This window comes from Oncorhynchus tshawytscha, linkage group LG09, assembly GCF_018296145.1.
Source record: "Oncorhynchus tshawytscha isolate Ot180627B linkage group LG09, Otsh_v2.0, whole genome shotgun sequence".
In the NCBI taxonomy this organism is placed as follows: Eukaryota; Metazoa; Chordata; class Actinopteri; order Salmoniformes; family Salmonidae; genus Oncorhynchus; species Oncorhynchus tshawytscha.
Genome location: NC_056437.1, coordinates 3934168 through 3954076, shown reverse-complemented (window position 1 = coordinate 3954076; position 19909 = coordinate 3934168). Strand labels below are relative to the sequence as shown.

The window sequence follows — 19909 nt, the reverse complement described above, 5'->3', positions numbered from 1 at the left end:
TGCAGCCCTCATCCTCCACATACAACACCCGTTCTGCCAGTCACGTTCTGTTAAATGTCCCTAAAGCACACACATCCCTGGGTCGCTCCTCTTTTCATGTTGTCATGTGTTGCTGCCATGCTATGTTGCTACCATGTTGTGTTGCTACCATGTTGTCATGTGTTGCTGCCATTCTATGTTGCTATCATGTTGTCATGTGTTGCTATCATGTTGTTGCTACCATGTTGTCATGTGTTGCTGCCATGTTGTCATGTGTTGCTGCCATTCTATTTTGCTACCATGTTGTCATGTGTTGCTATCATGTTGATGCTACCATGTTGTCATGTGTTGCTGCCATGTTGTCATGTGTTGCTGCCATGTTGTCATGTGTTGCTGCTATGTTGTGTTGCTGCCATGTTGTGTTGCTGCCATGTTGTGTTGCTGCTATGTTGTGTTGCTGCCATGTTGTGTTGCTGCCATGTTGTCATGTGTTGCTGCTATGTTGTGTTGCTGCCATGTTGTCATGTGTTGCTGCCATGTTGTGTTGCTGCCATGTTGTCATGTGTTGCTGCTATGTTGTGTTGCTGCTATGTTGTCATGTGTTGCTGCTATGTTGTGTTGCTGCTATGTTGTCATGTGTTGCTGCTATGTTGTCATGTGTTGCTGCCATGTTGTGTTGCTGCCATGTTGTCATGTGTTGCTGCCATGTCATGTGTTGCTACCATGCTGTGTTGCTACCATGTTGTCATGTGTTGCTGCCATGCTGTGTTGCTACCATGTTGTCATGTGTTGCTGCCATGTTGTGTTGCTGCCATGTTGTCATGTGTTGCTACCATGTTGTCATGTGTTGCTACCATGTTGTCATGTGTTGCTGCCATGTTGTCATGTGTTGCTGCCATGCTGTGTTGCTACCATGTTGTCATGTGTTGCTGTGTTGCTACCATGTTGTCATGTGTTGCTACCATGTTGTCATGTGTTGCTGCCATGCTGTGTTGCTACCATGTTGTCATGTGTTGCTACCATGTTGTCATGTGTTGCTGCCATGCTGTGTTGTTGACTTAGGTCTCGCTTTATTTAGGGTTGTTGTCTCTCTTGTTGTGAATTGTGTTTTGTCCTATATATTTTATTTGTAATTTTTAATCCCAGCAGGAGGCCTTTTGCCTTTTTGGTAGGCCGTCATTGTAAATAAGAATTTGTTCTTAACTGACTTGCCAAGTTAAATAAAATGTAAAACATGAACATGAGCTGTGGGACTATGATTTGAAAAAGTTGCAAAAAAAAAAAGAGATCAAGCTGGGCATCATTCACAAGTGATAGGCTAATATTGTCACCCATCACACTATTCTTGATTTAATCTGGTCTTTACCTGTATTACATAATACAGTGCCTTCAGAAAGTATTCAGACCCCTTGACTTTTCCCACATTTTGTTACTTTACAGCCTTATTCTAAAATTGATTTTAAAAAATAAAATAAATATGTCCTCATCCATCTACACATGATACCCCATAATGACAAAATAAAAACAGATTTTTAGAAATGTTTTCAAATGTATTGAAAATAAAACTGAAATAATTGATGTACATAAGTATTCAGGCCCTTTACTCAGTACTTTGTTGAAGCACCTTTTGGCAACGATTACAGCCTCGAGTCTTCTTGGGTCTGACGCTACAAGCTTGGCACACCTGTATTTGGGGAGATTCTCCCATTCTTCTCTGTAGATCCTCTAAAGCTCTGTCAGGTTGGATGGGGAGCGTTGCTACACAGCTATTTTCAGGTCTCTCCAGAGATGTTCGATCAGGTTTAAGTCCGTGCTCTGGCTGGGCCACTCAAGGACATTCAGAGACTTGTCCCGAAGCCACTCCTGCATTGTCTTGGCTGTGTGCTTAGGATCGTTGTCCTGTTGGAAGGTGAACCTTCGCCCCAGTCTGAGAACCTGCTCCAGAGTGCTCAGGACTTCATCAAGGATCTCTCTGTACTTTGCTCCATTCATCTTTGCCTTGATCCTGCCTTGAGCCTGACTAGGTTTCCTCCAGACGTGATACTTGGCATTCAGGCCAAAGAGTTCAATCTTAGTTTCATCAGACCAGAGAATCTTGTTTCTCATGGTCTGAGAGTCTTTAGGTGCCTTTTGGCAAACTCCAAGCAGGCTGTCATGTGCCTTTTTACAGAGGAGTGGGTTCCGTCTGGCTATTCTATCAGAAAGGCCTGATTGGAGGAGTGCTGCAGAGGTGGTTGTCCTTCTGGAAGGTTCTCCAATCGCCACATTGGGTTCTTGGTCACTTCTCTGACCAAGGCGCTTCTCCCCCGATTTTCTCAGTTTGGCCAGGATGCCAGCTCAAGGAAGAGTCTTGGTGATTCCAAACTTCTTCCATTTATGAATGATGGATGCCACTGTGTTCTTGGGGACCGTCAATGCTGCAGAAATGTTTTGGCCACCCTTCCCCAGATCTGTGCCTCGACGCAATCCTGTCTCTGAACTTTACAGACCAATTTCTTCGACCTCATGACTTTGTTTTTGCACTGTGTCAACTGTGGGACCGTATATAGACAGGTGTGTGCCTTTCCAAATCATGTCCAATTAATTTAATTTACCACAGGTGGACTCCAATCAAATTGTAGAAACATCTCAAGGATGATCAATGGAATCAGAATGCACCAGAGCTCAATTTCAAGTCTCATAGCAAAGGGTCTGAATACTTATGTAAGTAAAGCAATTCTGTTTTCTTTATTTTTATAAATGTAAAAAAAAAAATCTAAACCTTTTTTTTTTAAGGGGTATTGTGTTTTAGATTCATGAGGACTAAATATTATTTCATTAATTTTTAGAATAAGGCTGTATAATGTGGAAAAGGTCAAGGGGTCTGAATACTTTCCAAAAGTGATGTATATGTGTAAAATTAGTTTTTAGAATGGACCATTTATCATTATATGTCTTAAATAACGAATGGAGGACGCTTTTCCCTTGGTTCATTCTCATGCCAGCCAGCTAGGCTATACTCCTGTTGTAAAGCAAAACAATTAGCTTAATATTCGGAAAGTTGATAAATAAATATAATATGCCTAGCCTATAGAAAGCTGATGGGATCTTCCTCTTTTTAATAGAGGCCATCACTCTGTTTTCTCACTCATTTGCATAGCCTATAGTAATGTTGCACAACATGAGCTCATGGGCTCTCATAAAAAGTTTGATTAGATTCAGAGTGATTAGAGGGACAGTAGAGTCTTGAGTACCAGGCAGTCAGCAAGTTTGGTAGGTTACTAATGACCATCAGCATCATCAGAGCTGGGAGAAACCTAGTTACTGTGAGGTCATGACTCGTGACTGCCGGTTTGACGGTAATACGGTCACCATAAAAGCCCTAATCTTGATACGTTGATTAATACTGTGTTAATTTTGGCATGTTTACCCATTGTTGTGTGCGTAGATAGCAAGTCAATGGAGCTAACTGGTAAGCTACTACTGTTAGCCACAAATCCTTTTTAGCTAAGCTAGCTAACCACAAAGAATTTACATCTACCTTGCATAACATTATATTTAGGTCATTTTTGCCTGTTTTAACTAGCTGGATAGCTAGAAACACCACCTATATTCTACTTGGAGCTTTGACATTCCTGTGTAATGAACGTCACTATATAAATGACATGTATTATTATAAATATATTTTTTTGTTTAAATGTTTTGTGTTGCAGGAGGCCTTACAGAGAATAATAACCACGTTGGCCAATAAAAATGAGGAGCTCCATAACTTTATGGAAACACTTAGTCACTCTCTGGCTGGTGTCCAGGTAAGATATATTTTTATTTATTTATTTAACTAGGTGATATGTGAAGAACAAATTCTTATTTTCAATGACGGGTGTGTTGACTGCCTTGTTCAGGGGCAGAATGACAGATTTGTACCTTGTCAGCTCTGGGATTTGAACTTGCAACCTTTCGGTTACTAGTCCAACGCTCTAACCACTAGGCTACCCTGCTGCCCCATATATACATAACACTCAGTCAATTACATTAAACATAACATACAGCAATAATAATCTTGACATTACAATCTTGTACAGTCATTTCCATTTACCAAATATGCCATGTTGATCCATCTATAGACTCTTGTGACGCAGAGATATGGTTCTGGGTTCAGAGGATAATCAATATATATATGTGTGTGTGTGTGTGTGTGTGTGTGTGTGTGATTTTTCCAAGGTGAACTCCCCACAGGCAGTGTCCGACCTGGAGGAGGAGTTTGACAGGTTATTCACCATCCTGGTTGAGATGAAGGAGAGTATGATCAACACCATCAAACAGGAAGGGGCCAAGAAGACACAGGAACTACAGGTACCTGACCCCTAACCCCTGACCCCTAACCCAACACCATCAAACAGGAAGGGGCCAAGAAGACACAGGAACTACAGGTACCTGACCCCTAACCCAACACCATCAAACAGGAAAGGGCCTAGAAGACACAGGAACTACAGGTACCTGACCCCTGACCCCTAACCCAACACCATCAAACAGGAAGGGGCCAAGAAGACACAGGAACTACAGGTACCTGACCCCTAACCCCTGACCCTAACCCAACACCTTCAAACAGGAAGGGGCCATGAAGGCACAGGATCTACAGGTACTATACACCTTTGGGGTGAATTGAAACGCCGACTACGAGCCAGCCCAGCATCAGTGCCCTACCTCACTAATGCTCTTGTGGCTGAATGGAAGCAAGTCCCCGCAGCAATGTTCCAACATCTAGTAGAAAGCCTTCCCAGAGGAGTGGAGGCTGTTATAGCAGCAATGTTCCAACATCTAGTGGAAAGCCTTCCCAGAAGAGTGGAGGCTGTTATATCAGCAAAGTGGGGACCATCTCCATATTAATGCCCATGATTATGGAATGAGATGTTTGACGAGCAGATGGCCACATACTATTGGTCATGTAGTGTATACGTATACACTCAGTGGCCAGTTTATTTATTTTTTTTATTTTTTTATTTCACCTTTATTTAACCAGGTAGGCTAGTTGAGAACAAGTTCTCATTTGCCTGGCCAAGATAAAGCATAGCAGTGTGAACAGACAACACAGAGTTACACATGGATAAAATAATTAACAAGTCAATAACACAGTAGAAAAAAAAGGGGAGTCTATATACATTGTGTGCAAAAGGCATGAGGAGGTAGGCGAATAATTACAATTTTGCAGATTAATAACACTGGAGTGATAAATGATCAGATGGTCATGTACAGGTAGAGATATTGGTGTGCAAAAGAGCAGAAAAGTAAATAAATAAAAACAGTATGGGGATGAGGTAGGTAAAAATGGGTGGGCTATTTACCGATAGACTATGTACAGCTGCAGCGATCGGTTAACTGCTCAGACAGCAGATGTTTGAAGTTGGTGAAGGTGAAGGAGATAAAAGTCTCCAACTTCAGCGATTTTTGCAATTCGTTCCAATCACAGGCAGCAGAGAACTGGAACGAAAGGCGGCCAAATGAGGTGTTGGCTTTAGGGATGATCAGTGAGATACACCTGCTGGAGCGCGTGCTACGGATGGCTGTTGCCATCGTGACCAGTGAACTGAGATAAGGCGGAGCTTTACCTAGCATGGACTTGTAGATGACCTGGAGCCAGTGGGTCTGGCGACGAATATGTAGCGAGGGCCAGCCGACTAGGGCATACAAGTCGCAGTGGTGGGTGGTATAAGGTGCTTTAGTGACAAAACGGATGGCACTGTGATAAACTGCATCCAGTTTGCTGAGTAGAGTGTTGGAAGCAATTTTGTAGATGACATCGCCGAAGTCGAGGATCGGTAGGATAGTCAGTTTTACTAGGGTAAGTTTGGCGGCGTGAGTGAAGGAGGCTTTGTTGCGGAATAGAAAGCCGACTCTAGATTTGATTTTAGATTGGAGATGTTTGATATGAGTCTGGAAGGAGAGTTTACAGTCTAGCCAGACACCTAGGTACTTATAGATGTCCACATATTCAAGGTCAGAACCATCCAGGGTGGTGATGCTGGTCAGGCGTGCGGGTGCAGGCAGCGAACGGTTGAAAAGCATGCATTTGGTTTTACTAGTGTTTAAGAGCAGTTGGAGGCCACGGAAGGAGTGTTGTATGGCATTGAAGCTCGTTTGGAGGTTAGATAGCACAGTGTCCAAGGACGGGCCGGAAGTATATAGAATGGTGTCGTCTGCGTAGAGGTGGATCAGGGAATTGCCCGCAGCAAGAGCAACATCATTGATATATACAGAGAAACGGTGAGCAAAAATCCCAGAACCACACGGGGGGATCTAGTGAATGACTTGCAGAGAGCTGGGACCAAAGTAACAAAGCCTACCATCAGTAACACACTACGCCGCCAGGGACTCAAATCCTGCAGTGCCAAACGTGTCCCTCTGCTTAAGCCAGTACATGTCCAAGCACGTCTGAAGTTTGCTAGAGAGCATTTGGATGATCCAGAAGAAGATTGGGAGAATGTCATATGGTCAGATGAAACCAAAATATAACTTTTTGGTATAAACTCAACTTGTCGTGTTTGGAAGACAAAGAATGCTGAGTTGCATCCAAAGAACACCATACCTACTGTTAAGCATCATGCTTTGGGGCTGTTTTTCTGCAAAGGGACCAGGACGACTGATCCGTGTAAAGGAAAGAATGAATGGGGCCATGTATCGTGAGATTTTGAGTGAAAACCTCCTTCCATCAGCAAGGGCATTGAAGATGAAACGTGGCTGGGTCTTTCAGCATGACAATGATCCCAAACACCTATGATGAAAATTACAGGCCTCTCATCTTTTTAGGTGGGAGAACTTGCACAATTGGTGGCTGACTAAATACTTATTTGCCCCACTGTATATTGGATGAACCATGACTAGAATACAGTATATACATATGAAATGAGTAAACCAGTATGTAAACGTTATTAAAGTGACCAGTGATTCCATGACTATGTACATTGGGCAGCAGTCTCTAAGGTGCAGGGTTGAGTAACCAGGGGGTAGCCGGCTAGTAACAGTGACTAAGATTCAGGGCAGGGTACTGGGTGGTAGTCGGCTAGTAACAGTAACTAAGTTTCAGGGCAGGGTACTGGGCGGTAGCCGGCTAGTAACAGTAACTAAGGTTCAGGGCAGGGTACTGGACGGAGGCTGGCTAGTGGTGACTATTTAACAGTCTGATGGCCTGGGGAGAGAACCTGTTTCTCAGTCTCTCGGTCCCCTGCTTTGATGCACCTGTACTGACTCCGCCTTCTAGATGGTAGCAGGGTGAACAGGCAGTGGCTCGGTGGCTGAGGTCCTTGATGACCTAGATGGTAGCGGGGTGAACATGCCAGGGCTCGGGTGGCTGAGGTCCTTGATGACCTTCTAGATGGTAGCGGTGTGAACATGCCAGGGCTCGGGTGGCTGAGGTCCTTCATCTTCTTGGCCTTCCTGTGTCACTGAGTACTGTAGGTGTCCTGGAGGGCAGGCAGTGTGCCCCCGGTGATGAGTTGGGCAGACCACACCATCCTCTGGAGAACCCTACGGTTGCAGACTGTGGAATTGCTGTACCAGGCAGTGATACAGGCCGACAGGATGCTCTCAATTGTGCATCTGTAAATGTTCTTGAGGGTCTTAGGTGCTCCTGAGGTTGAAGAGGCGCTGTTGGAGTGAATGGACCATTTCAGATCCTTGGTGATGTGCACGCCAAGGAACTTGAAGCATTTTACCCCTCTCCTCTGCGGCCCCGTCGATGTGGATGGGGGCGTGCTCCCATCTCCTGTTGTCCACGATCAGCTCCTTTGTTTTGCTGACGTTGATGGAGAGGTTATTTTCCCGGCACCACTCCTCCATGACTCTCACCTCCTCCACGACTCTCTCTTCCTCCACGACTCTCACCACCTCCACGACTCTCACCTCCTCCCTGTAACTCACCTCCTCCCTGTAACTCACCTCCTCCCTGTAACTCACCTCCTCCAGGACTCTCACCTCCTCCCTGTAACTCACCTCCTCCCTGTAACTCACCTCCTCCAGGACTCTCACCTCCTCCAGGGACTCCACTCCTCCAGGACTCTCACCTCCTCCCTGTAACTCACCTCCTCCCTGTAACTCACCTCCTCCAGGACTCTCACCTCCTCCAGGACTCTCACCTCCTCCCTGTGACTCCACTCCTTACCACTAGTGTTTGTTATGGGTGTTGAAGTGCCTCCATACACCCTTCCCAGCCTGGGGTCTCTCTCTCTGTGTGTGTGTGTGTGTGTGTGTGTGTGTGTCTCTGTGTGTGTGTGTGTGTGTGTGTGTGTGTGTGTGTGTGTGTGTGTGTGTGTGTGTGTGTGTGTGTGTGTGTGTGTGTGTGTGTGTGTTACTGGTAGTGATGGATGTGTGTTGTGGTTCTTGGTTGGTGTACACCCCTCTCTCAGGCAGTCTGGGGTGTGTGTGATGTCATCATGCTGCTATGGCAGTTTCCTAGCCAACTCTCTAAATCCATTGAGCAGGAACAAAAAGTGTCTGAAATTACTCCCAGATAAGAGATTACCACTTTATCCCTCTCTGATGTTGACCACTGCCTGGTACTGCCTGGTATGCTGGTCCTCAATACGTCAAGCTCACTCAGTTGGTAGAGAATGGCGCTTGTAATGCCAGGGTAGTGGGTTCGATTCCCGGGACCACCCATACGTAAAATGTATGCATGCATGACTGCAGGTGACTGTGGATAAAAGCCTCTGCTTCTTGGCATATATTATATTAAAATATACACTTGTTGGCCAGTTTATTAGGTACACCATCCTGTTCATGAAAATGTTTCGCTCCTGCAGACAGTGGAGTCATGTGGCTTGTTATATAAAGCAGGCAGACAGGCATCGAGGCATTCAGTTACTGTTCGATTAAACATTAGACTGGACAAAACTAGTGCCCTAAGTGACTGAGCCTGGTATGATCAGTGCCTGGTGCACCGGTTCTAGTTCCTCAGAAACGGCCTCCTGGGCTTTTCACGCACGACAAGTTTACTGGGAAGGATGCAACAAACCAAAACATCCAGTCAGCAGCAGTCCTGTGGCTAAAAACAGCTGGTTGATGAGAGGTTGAAGGAGAAAGGGAAGCATCATGCAAGTTAACAGGTGGGCCTCAAACAGACAAATAACGGCGCAGGACAACAGTGGTGTGCAGAACGACATCTCTGAACCCACAACTCGTCGGTCCTCGTCACGGATGGTTCTATTGCAGGAGACGACCGCACCGTGTTTCACTCCAATGGGCACGTGATCACCAACACTGGACAGATGAGGAGTGGAAAGGAGTGGAAAAACATTGTCCGACCATTCCTGGTTCCTGTTGCATCATGCTGATAGCAGAGTCAGGATTTGGTTTAAGTAGCATGAGTCCATGGCCCCCATCCTGCCTGGTGTCAATGTTACAGTTACAATGTTAATGTCAATGTTACAGGCTGGTGACGGTGGTGTAATGGTGTGAGGAATGTTTTCCTGACACACATTAGGCCCCTTGATACCAATTGAGCAATGTTCCCGAAGCCTCAAATAATACTAGATGGGTGTACCTAATAAATTGCTTGTGAACGCACATACTCATTCTCATCATGGAAACCATGGAAACACACACTACCGTTCAACAGTTTGGGGTCACTTAGAAATGTCCTTGTTTTTGAAACAAAAACACATTGGTTTTTGTCCCTTAAAACAACATCAAATTGATCAGAAATACACTGTAGACATTGTTAATGTTGTAAATGACTATTGTAGCTGGGAACAGCTGATTTCTAATGGAATATCTACATAGGAGTACAGAGGTCCATTATCAGCAACCATCCCTCCTGTGTTCCAATGGCACGTTGTGTTAGCTAATCCATGTTCATAATTTTAAAAGGCTAATTGATCATTAAAAAAACTTTTTTCAATTATGTTAGCACAGCTGAAAACTGTTCTACTGATTTAAAAAAGCAATACAACTGGCCTTCTTTAGACTAGTTGAGTATCTGGAGCATCAACATTTGTGGGCTGGTCACGGGTGCACCTCAGCCACGCTCAAGGTCCTAAACGATATCATAACCGCCATCGATAAGAGACAGTTCTGTGCATCCGTCTTCATCGACCTGGCCAAGGCTTTCGACTCTGTCAATCACCGTATTCTTATCGGCAGACTCAACAGCCTTGGTTTCTCTAATGACTGCCTCGCCTGCTTCACCAACTACTTCTCTGAGTTCAGTGTGTCAAATTGGAGGGCCTGTTGTCCGGACCTCTGGCAGTCTCTATTGGGGTGCCACAGGGTTCAATTCTCGGGCCGACTCATACAATGCTGTATACTACTCCCTTCACAGAACAGCGTAATCTGTCTCTAACCAGAATAGAAAGAGGAGTGGGAGGCCCCGGTGCACAACTGAGCAAGAGGACAAGTACATTAGAGTGTCTAGTTTGAGAAACAGACGCCTCACAAGTTCTCAACTGGCAGCGTCATTAAATAGTACCCACAAAACACCAGTGTCAACAGTGAAGAGGCGACTCCGGGATGCTGGACTTCTAGGTTTCCAGCTACAATCATAATTTACAACATGAACAATGTTTACACTGTATTTCTGATCAATTTGATGTTCTTTCAATGGACAACAAATTTGCTTTTCTTTCAAAAACAAGAAATTCTAAGTGACACAACTTTTGCACAGTAGTGTATGTTTTCATCATGTGACCCATGGAAACACAGATGTTCGTCATGTGACCCATGGAAACACAGATGTTTGTCATGTGACCCATGGAAACACATACACCTGTGTGTTTTATTTCATCAAAGTTATTAACCTGTGTCAGTGGCATTTTAATAACAGACTAACTGTTGTTCATGATCCGTTTTAACAGTTAAATGTATTTTTCCCAAGAGTTACCCTTTTAAGCTGTTTTGCTAGCATTTACTATTGTTATGAGTTTGTCTGTCAGCTGATGAACCAACATGTTATTGTGTCACTGTGAGCTCAGCTAGCCTTCCCAAAACCAAGCAGGTGTTTGGTTACTTTTCCCCATCTCTGGTCCCCTCTCCTTGGGGTTCCTGGAACCTGAGAGGAGGCTTAGCAATAGCAGCTGATCGTCTTCCTGATAGCTGACCGTTAGAAGACCTTGTACCTAACCTTGTCCCGTGGGAAGGACAGTTATGAGAGCCTGTTCAGCCTCCTGGCTACTTTGAAGAATCTCAAATATAAAATATATTGTTATTTGTTTAACCATTTTTTTTTGTGGTTACTACATGATTCCATGTGTGTTATTTCATAGTTTTGATGTCTTCACTATTATTATACAATGTAGAAATGAGTAAAAAACAAAGAAAAACCCTGGAATGAGTCGATGTGACCAAAATCTTGACTGGTACTGTGTGTGTTTTATATATATATATATATAAAAACACACAGTACCAGTCAAGAGTTTGTATGTCACACCGATATATATATATATATATATATAGTGGATGCTTTGTTCTATTGAAATCAGGCTTCAACATGAGGTATCAAGGTCAATTACATTCAGTGTTGTAACAGCTCACCCTTCTGAAATGTCTTGTCCCCTGTTTTGTTCCGCAGCATCAACTGACACAGAGCGGCAGTGCCTTGAAGAGTGCAGTGGAGCTGCTGGAGTTTGCTAACAATGCTCTGGATATTGAAGACGAGGATGAGTTCACTAAGGTAGAGGCTGCTGTTCTCTAGGACAAAAAACATTTTATAATTGGGTGTGAAAGTATGAAGTGATTTCAGTGCCAACAGACATTTTAATTCCATAGGATATTGAATTATAATTTTTATTTTTTTTTCATTTTTATGCACATTGAATTTCAGAATTCTTCAGTTGAACTTGTATTTCATGATTTGAAACTGAATTGAGTGAATATTGCATTCGGGTTTTAAATATTCAAATTCAAAATATTATATAAATAATAATATAATATAAATATTTATATATTCCGTTTCAATATGGTAGATATTGCATTCATTGTCTGTGTATCCAGTCTATCAAAGTTTCATGTATTCAAAACTTTTCAGATTCAGTTTTCAAATTACGTTCTCTAAATTCAGATTCAAAACCAGAGACAACATCCTGGTGCTTTGCAGGCCATAAACTTGAAAGTATAGTTTGTCAACTGGATACACAGACAATAAATGCAATATCTACCATATTGAAACGGAATATATAAATATTGCATTTGAATATTCAATTAAATTGTGCGTTACAAATTCAAAAATTTCAAATTCAATGTCCTAATACAAATCCTAAATGATGGAATTCAAACAGAATTTGTTAGCACTGAAATCCCTCCTTATGTAAGCCTTAGACAATAACATTATTTGAATGTGATCAGCTGACGAGGACTACCAGGAAGTGATTGAAGGTCAACGTTGATTTACGAGTCAGGATCCTCGTATAGCAATCATAGGTTGTATTCAATCTAAAGTTAAACTACATGGAGTTTCTTTGGTTATTTTTGGGAATACTTTCAAAGTGTCGATACCATGATGAAATAGTGTTCTCCTAAACTAACACATGATTTTCCTTGTCAATTCCCCATAATAGAGTAACCGAATCTTAAGCTAACAGTCACACTGCTTTTTCTGTGTTGACGTTGCTCTCCTCAGCTTCTCACTGTGTGCGTGCGTACGTGTGTGTGTGCGTCAGTTTGTCGAGTGTCCAGTCCGACTGCAAGTATCCCGTGCCCATACCCCGTCCCGTACCCGTCCCGTGCCCCGTCCCGTGTCCCATACCCTGTCCCGTACCGTGTCCAGTACCCCATCCCGTGCCAGTACCCTATCCCGTGCCAGTACCCCATCCCGTGACAGTACCCCATCCCGTGACAGTACCCCCGACCCCGTGCCAGTACCCCATCCCCCGTGCCAGTACCCCATCCCCCATCCCCGTACCCCATCCCGTGACAGTACCCCATCCCGTGCCAGTACCCCATCCCGTGCCAGTACCCCATCCCAGTACCCCATCTCGTGCCAGTACCCCGTCCCGTGCCAGTACCCCATCGCCGTACCCCGTCCCGTGCCAGTACCTCGTCCCGTGCCTGTACCCCATCTCCGTACCCCATCCCGTGCCCATACCCCATCCCGTGCCTGCATGGCTGTACTAACTATGATATATCTCTATTGTACTAACGGTCCCACTTCTTCTTTCTCCTCCTCTTCCTCTCCTCTTCTTCCAAGGCTGCCAAGCAGATCAAAGATAGGTACGGTACTTCCCTTCTTCAGTCTCTGGACATGCCTGGAAACCCAATGTTAAATTGCATTGAATTCGAAGTTGTGCAGAAATGACTGTTTATGAATCAGGAAAGTTCACAACCTTTTTACAAGTCAGAAAATAATATGTTAACATACTTTAATGGTTGTCTGTGCGGTTTGTCCTTTTGGCGGTAGGACTTTCCACCTGAAAGTATAATTAAATCAACTTTTGAAAGCGCTGGTAGTGTACACATTCAGATTTCTATCACCTGGACCATGTGCAGTAGATCAAAATAAGTACATGAGACACACGTTCACCAGCTCTGCTAGTATGCGTGTTTACATGGTTCTGCGCGTGCTTCGGGTGTTCGAAATATGAACGCACTACCAGCGCTTTGAAAAGTCTATAATTATACTTTCCTGTGGATATATTGTCTCACATTCCTACTGCCAAATGGACCAACCGTACGGATAACGTGTAAAGTAAGTTAAACACAACATTGTGGCGTGTTCATGGCCGTAACTACACTACTACACGAAGGTCCGGACCTTGGCCATTTTTTTTTTCTCATTTGAAAAATAAATCATAATAAAAAATGAATATATTGTACACAATAAAGAGAATCTATTACGGGTCAACATCTACATATTTCATCCCACCTTTGATCAAAGCTCAGAACGCTTTTACTCTTCATCTGACCCAAGTTGTAATCGCGTCTACCTCTTAGTGACCCAGTGGTTAGTTCGTTATGTTCTCCTGCCTCTTAGTGACCCAGTGGTTAGTTCGTTATGTTCTCCTGCCTCTTAGTGACCCAGTGGTTAGTTAGTTATGTTCTCCTGCCTCTTAGTGACCCAGTGGTTAGTTAGTTATGTTCTCCTGCCTCTTAGTGACCCAGTGGTTAGTTAGTTATGTTCTCCTGCCTCTTAGTGACCCAGTGGTTAGTTCGTTATGTTCTCCTGCCTCTTAGTGACCCAGTGGTTAGTTCGTTATGTTCTCCTGCCTCTTAGTGACCCAGTGGTTAGTTAGTTATGTTCTCCTGCCTCTTAGTGACCCAGTGGTTAGTTCGTTATGTTCTCCTGCCTCTTAGTGACCCAGTGGTTAGTTCGTTATGTTCTCCTGCCTCTTAGTGACCCAGTGGTTAGTTAGTTATGTTCTCCTGCCTCATTGAGACCCAGTGGTTAGTTAGTTATGTTCTCCTGCCTCTTAGTGACCCAGTGGTTAGTTAGTTATGTTCTCCTGCCTCTTAGTGACCCAGTGGTTAGTTTGTTATGTTCTCCTGCCTCTTAGTGACCCAGTGGTTGGTTAGTTATGTTCTCCTGTGTCTCCTTTAGCAACACATTCACCACTCAATCAAATGGCTAACTCCGCCCTCTCGCGGCAGATGCCATGGGTGATGTGAAACGAACTACCCAGCTCGCAGTCGGCTCAATACTTAACTAGTCTAGAGATGCTGCTGACGGTGTGTTGGCGAGGAGCAAAAAATATGCTACCAAGTTCTCATAATAACTTTGCTTTACAGAGAGTAGGTTATTGAGATATACAGTGATGTGGTGAGACTGAGGCAGGCTGCAATGCATGTAGGAAGAAGCAGAGGAGACAGAGAGAGGTTAGTACTGTGGTTCCCCGAACTTGACGAAATCTGCACTGATCTAATGAATCGGAACTTTAAAAAATAAGATACCGTATGTATCAATATGAACATCTTCCCTATAGGGAACATTAAAATACAAACGATCCAATTTTTTAAAAATGTTTTTGTTTCGTTGCTGATGCTTTGTGTCAGTGTAAATCTCCCCCCACTCCCCCTTTATAACATTAGTTGCTATAGCTACGTGTTTGTAGCTGGACTGAGGGGAATGAACCTACAGCAGCCAAGGTGATAATGACCGGGTCATTTTTACTTGTTTTTACTCTTCTCCAAATAGCATTTTGAAAGTTTTTGGCTTCTGTCCGGACCTCACTAAAAATGTAAACTCTAGTTGTGGCCCTAAATAGAGGGCTTGAGAAGGAACTTCATGATTCAAATGTTAAATTCTGCCCCGACGTAGAATTCAATGCAATTCAACGTTGGGTTTCCAGGGCGATGGCCATGCCTGGTAACATGCTGCAGTGGTGTGAGAAGCTAGCTTAGTGCACGGTTCAGAGCCAGATCTGGTCAGATAGTTACAGGTCTTGTTTCATGTGCTTTACTAACTAGATGTCTTTTTGTAGTTGTTTTCTTCGTGTAGTCAGCGATCTGGTCAGACATCGGCGAACTAAAAGTAACATGCATTTAGTGTGTCAATATGTGTGTCTTTGTTTGCTGTTACTGACCCCAAGGTAAGTGACATTAGGCAGGTTTCCATTGAGATTTTTGCGACATGTAATTTAAAGGGTGGTTATACAGTAGATGTTTTCTACATTTTTATTCGCTATTCGTTTTTTGTTTAACTTTTATTTATTGCGACAAATTATGATGGAAACTGTGTTTTCGGGAAAACAAAATGAGCGTTGACAAATAATTTTGAAGGTACGCAGGGGGGCACATGATGTAAATGCATAGCCTAACTATGAAGCTCCACTCCACATTGTAAATCTCAATGCCTACTGTTAAATCTATCTTTCACAATAAACAAATCATGTTTCTTTGCAGGATCCTTGTCCTGACTTTCAAGAATGTATGAAATTTGCTTCGACTTGCTTTTCTGATTGGCTGGATGCAAGTTTCACCAACCAATTATTTCAGATAAAGTGAGGGGAAAAGTATTTGATCCTCTGCTGATTTTGTACGTTTGCACACTGACAAAGAAATTATCCGTCTATAATTTTAATGGTAGGTTTATTTGAACAGTGAGACATAATAACAACAATAAAATCCAGAAAAACGCATGTCAAAAATGTTATAAATTGATTTGCAGTTTAATGAGGGAAATAAGTATTTGACCCCTCTGCAAAACATGACTTGGTGGCAAAACCCTTGTTGGCAATCACAGAGGTCAGACGTTTCTTGTAGTTGGCCACCAGGTTTGCACACATCTCAGGAGGGGTTTTGTTCCATTCCTCTTTGCAGATCTTCTCCAAGTCATTAAGGTTGCGAGGCTGACGTTTGGCAACTCGAACCTTCAGCTCCCTCCACAGATTTTCTATGGGATTAAGGTCTGGAGACTGGCTAGGCCACTCCAGGACCTTAATGTGCTTCTTCTTGAGCCACTCCTTTGTTGCCTTGGCTGTGTGTTTTGAGTCATTGTCATGCTGGAATACCCATCCACGACCCATTTTCAATGCCCTGGCTGAAGGAGGTTCTCACCCAAGATTTGACGGTACATGGCCCCGTCCATCGTCCCTTTGATGTGGTGAAGTTGTCCTGTCCCCTTAGCAGAAAAACACCCCCAAAGCTAAATGTTTCCACCTCCATGTTTGACAGTGGGGATGGTGTTCTTGGGGTCATAGGCAGCATTCCTCCTCCTCCAAACACGGCCAGTTGAGTTGATGCCAAAGAGCTCCATTTTGGTCTCATCTGTCGACAACACTTTCACCCAGTTGTCCTCTGAATCATTCAGATGTTCATTGGCAAACTTCAGACGGTGCTTTCTTGAGCAGGGGGACCCTGCGGGCGTTGGAGGATTTCAGTCCTTCACGGCAATTGTTTTCTTGGTGACTATGGTCCCCGCTACCTTGATCATTGACGAGATCCTCCCGTGTAGTTCTGGGCTGATTCCTCACCGTTCTCATGATCATTGCAACTCCATGAGGTGAGATCTTGCATGGAGCCAAAGGCCGAGGGAGATTGACAGTTCTTTTGTGTTTCTTCCATTTGCGAATAATCACACCAACTGTTTTCACCTTCTCACCAAGCTGCTTGGTGATGGTCTTGTAGCCCATTCCAGCCTTGTGTAGGTCTACAATCTTGTCCCTGACATCCTTGGAGAGCTCTTTGGTCTTGGCCATGGTGGAGAGTTTGGAATCTGATTGATTGCTTCTGTGGACAGGTGTCTTTTATACAGGTAACAAACTGAGATTAGGAGCACTCCCTTTAAGAGTGTGTTCCTAATCTCAGCTCGTTACCTGTATAAAAGACACCTGGGAGCCAGAAATCTTTCTGATTGAGAGGGGGTCAAATACTTATTTCCCTCATTAAAATGCAAATCAATTAACATTTTTGACATGCGTTTTTTTGTTGTTATTCTGTCTCTAACTGTTCAAATAAACCATTAAAATTATAGACTGATCATTTCTTTATCAGTGGGCAAATGTACAAAATCAGCAGGGGATCAAATACCTTTTTCCCTCACTGTATACAGGAGAGCAAGTCTCACCATGGCGACCACGGAACAGTTGGCACATGAGAATGATTTAGAATATAGCAAATATTAATACATTTATTGCATTCTATCAATGCTGGCTTTGGCGGCCTACCTGAGCCATGAAGTGGATCTTGTGTGTGGGAGGGCAGACAGGGGCGGTTGCCAATTTAATTATTTTGCAATCTGCCTAAATGGATAATGGAAACACTTAAACCACTTCATTTTTATTAGACACTGTAGGTTTTTTGGCGAAAATGTTTTTTTTTTTTTTATTGGGGGGGGGTGATGTCATTATGTCCATCTGTTTATATTGACTTCAGACAGTTAAATGGAAACGCACCCTTGGCAAGCTATTGTCTTTGCCAACTTTCTAAATGGCGACAAAAATCCAAAATCCCTAGTTAATGGAAACACAGCTTTTGTGTGTCTCCTCCACCTGCTCCCCACCTGGGAGGGCTGGTCCCAGACCTGTTCCTGCTCTTGTGTGTCTCCTCCACCTGCTCCCCACCTGGGAGGGCTGGTCCCAGACCTGTTCCTGCTCTTGTGTGTCTCCTCCACCTGCTCCCCACCTGGGAGGGCTGGTCCCAGACCTGTTCCTGCTCTTGTGTCTCCTCCACCTGCTCCCCACCTGGGAGGGCCTCCCACCTGTCTCCCCCACCTGCTCCCCACCTGGGAGGGCTGGTCCCAGACCTGTTCCTGCTCTTGTGTGTCTCCTCCACCTGCTCCCCACCTGGGAGGGCTGGTCCCAGACCTGTTCCTGCTCTTGTGTGTCTCCTCCACCTGCTCCCCACCTGGGAGGGCTGGTCCCAGACCTGTTCCTGCTCTTGTGTGTCTCCTCCACCTGCTCCCCACCTGGGAGGGCTGGTCCCAGACCTGTTCCTGCTCTTGTGTGTCTCCTCCACCTGCTCCCCACCTGGGAGGGCTGGTCCCAGACCTGTTCCTGCTCTTGTGTGTCTCCTCCACCTGCTCCCCACCTGGGAGGGCTGGTCCCAGACCTGTTCCTGCTCTTGTGTGTCTCCTCCACCTGCTCCCCACCTGGGAGGGCTGGTCCCAGACCTGTTCCTGCTCTTGTGTGTCTCCTCCACCTGCTCCCCCCACCTGGGACCTGGGGGCTGGTCCCAGACCTGTTCCTGCTCTTGTGTGTCTCCTCCACCTGCTCCCCACCTGGGAGGGCTGGTCCCAGACCTGTTCCTGCTCTTGTGTGTCTCCTCCACCTGCTCCCCACCTGGGAGGGCTGGTCCCAGACCTGTTCCTGCTCTTGTGTGTCTCCTCCACCTGCTCCCCACCTGGGAGGCTGGTCCCAGACTGTTCCTGCTCTTGTGTGTCCCCACCTGCTCCCCACCTGGGAGGGCTGGTCCCAGACCTGTTCCTGCTCTTGTGTGTCTCCTCCACCTGCTCCCCACCTGGGAGGGCTGGTCCCAGACCTGTTCCTGCTCTTGTGTGTCTCCTCCACCTGCTCCCCACCTGGGAGGGCTGGTCCCAGACCTGTTCCTGCTCTTGTGTGTCTCCTCCACCTGCTCCCCACCTGGGAGGGCTGGTCCCAGACCTGTTCCTGCTCTTGTGTGTCTCCTCCACCTGCTCCCCACCTGGGAGGGCTGGTCCCAGACCTGTTCCTGCTCTTGTGTGTCTCCTCCACCTGCTCCCCACCTGGGAGGGCTGGTCCCAGACCTGTTCCTGCTCTTGTGTGTCTCCTCCACCTGCTCCCCACCTGGGAGGGCTGGTCCCAGACCTGTTCCTGCTCTTGTGTGTCTCCTCCACCTGCTCCCCACCTGGGAGGGCTGGTCCCAGACCTGTTCCTGCTCTTGCCGACTCCAACGCCGCTGCTGCCACGACCAAGACAAACATGACAAGGAGTTGGCATGTCTCACAAAACATATGCTTATGTATGTATTCTGATTTTTTTTTAAATGACATCGGTACTAAACTTGAATGTGATAGCACAAACAGACTGACAGACTCAGGCGAGCCGAAGGGTGTTGTTGTTGGTGTTACTCTGCTATGGTGTTGCTCTGCTATGGTGGTCTGGTGGCCTCACTGTGCCATGCTCCTCCCTGCAGGGTAACAATGGCACCAGCCTTCAGACTGACCATGAAGCCCAAGGCCACAGATAACATGGACCATCTCATGGTGGACTTCAACCAGGAACGGCAACTCCTCCAGAACCTCAAGTTTCTGCCTGGTACGTACATCTGGCTTGTGTCCCAAGTGGCCCCTATTCCCTACATATAGTGCACTACTATAGACCAGAGCCCTATGGAACCCTATTCCCTATATATAGTGCACTACTTTAGACATTCAGTACTGTCGCCTGATATGAAATATTTTGATATCAAATTTAAAATGCTGGAGAATGGGGCCACATTTACACATTTTAGCTTTACCGTCTATATTATTACTGTGGACAATAAGATTGAATTAGCATGGAAAAGACAGCTAATATTTACATTATTATAATAATGTGTTTGGAAATGTTTCCTATTG

The 19909-nt window shown here is 45.0% G+C and overlaps 1 protein-coding gene across 2 annotated transcripts in view; it reads left to right on the top strand.

Moving 5' to 3' along the window:
* Nucleotides 1–19909, top strand: part of LOC112257312 (FSD1-like protein) — a 62719-nt gene that overhangs the window by 13331 nt on the left and 29479 nt on the right. For both annotated transcript variants that reach the window (XM_042326394.1, XM_042326393.1), the window contains exons 2-6: nucleotides 3672–3767; nucleotides 4180–4311; nucleotides 11516–11617; nucleotides 13130–13152; nucleotides 19486–19607. In XM_042326394.1, the coding sequence (XP_042182328.1) occupies nucleotides 3672–3767; nucleotides 4180–4311; nucleotides 11516–11617; nucleotides 13130–13152; nucleotides 19486–19607 (475 nt within the window). The remainder of the gene's footprint in view (nucleotides 1–3671; nucleotides 3768–4179; nucleotides 4312–11515; nucleotides 11618–13129; nucleotides 13153–19485; nucleotides 19608–19909) is intronic.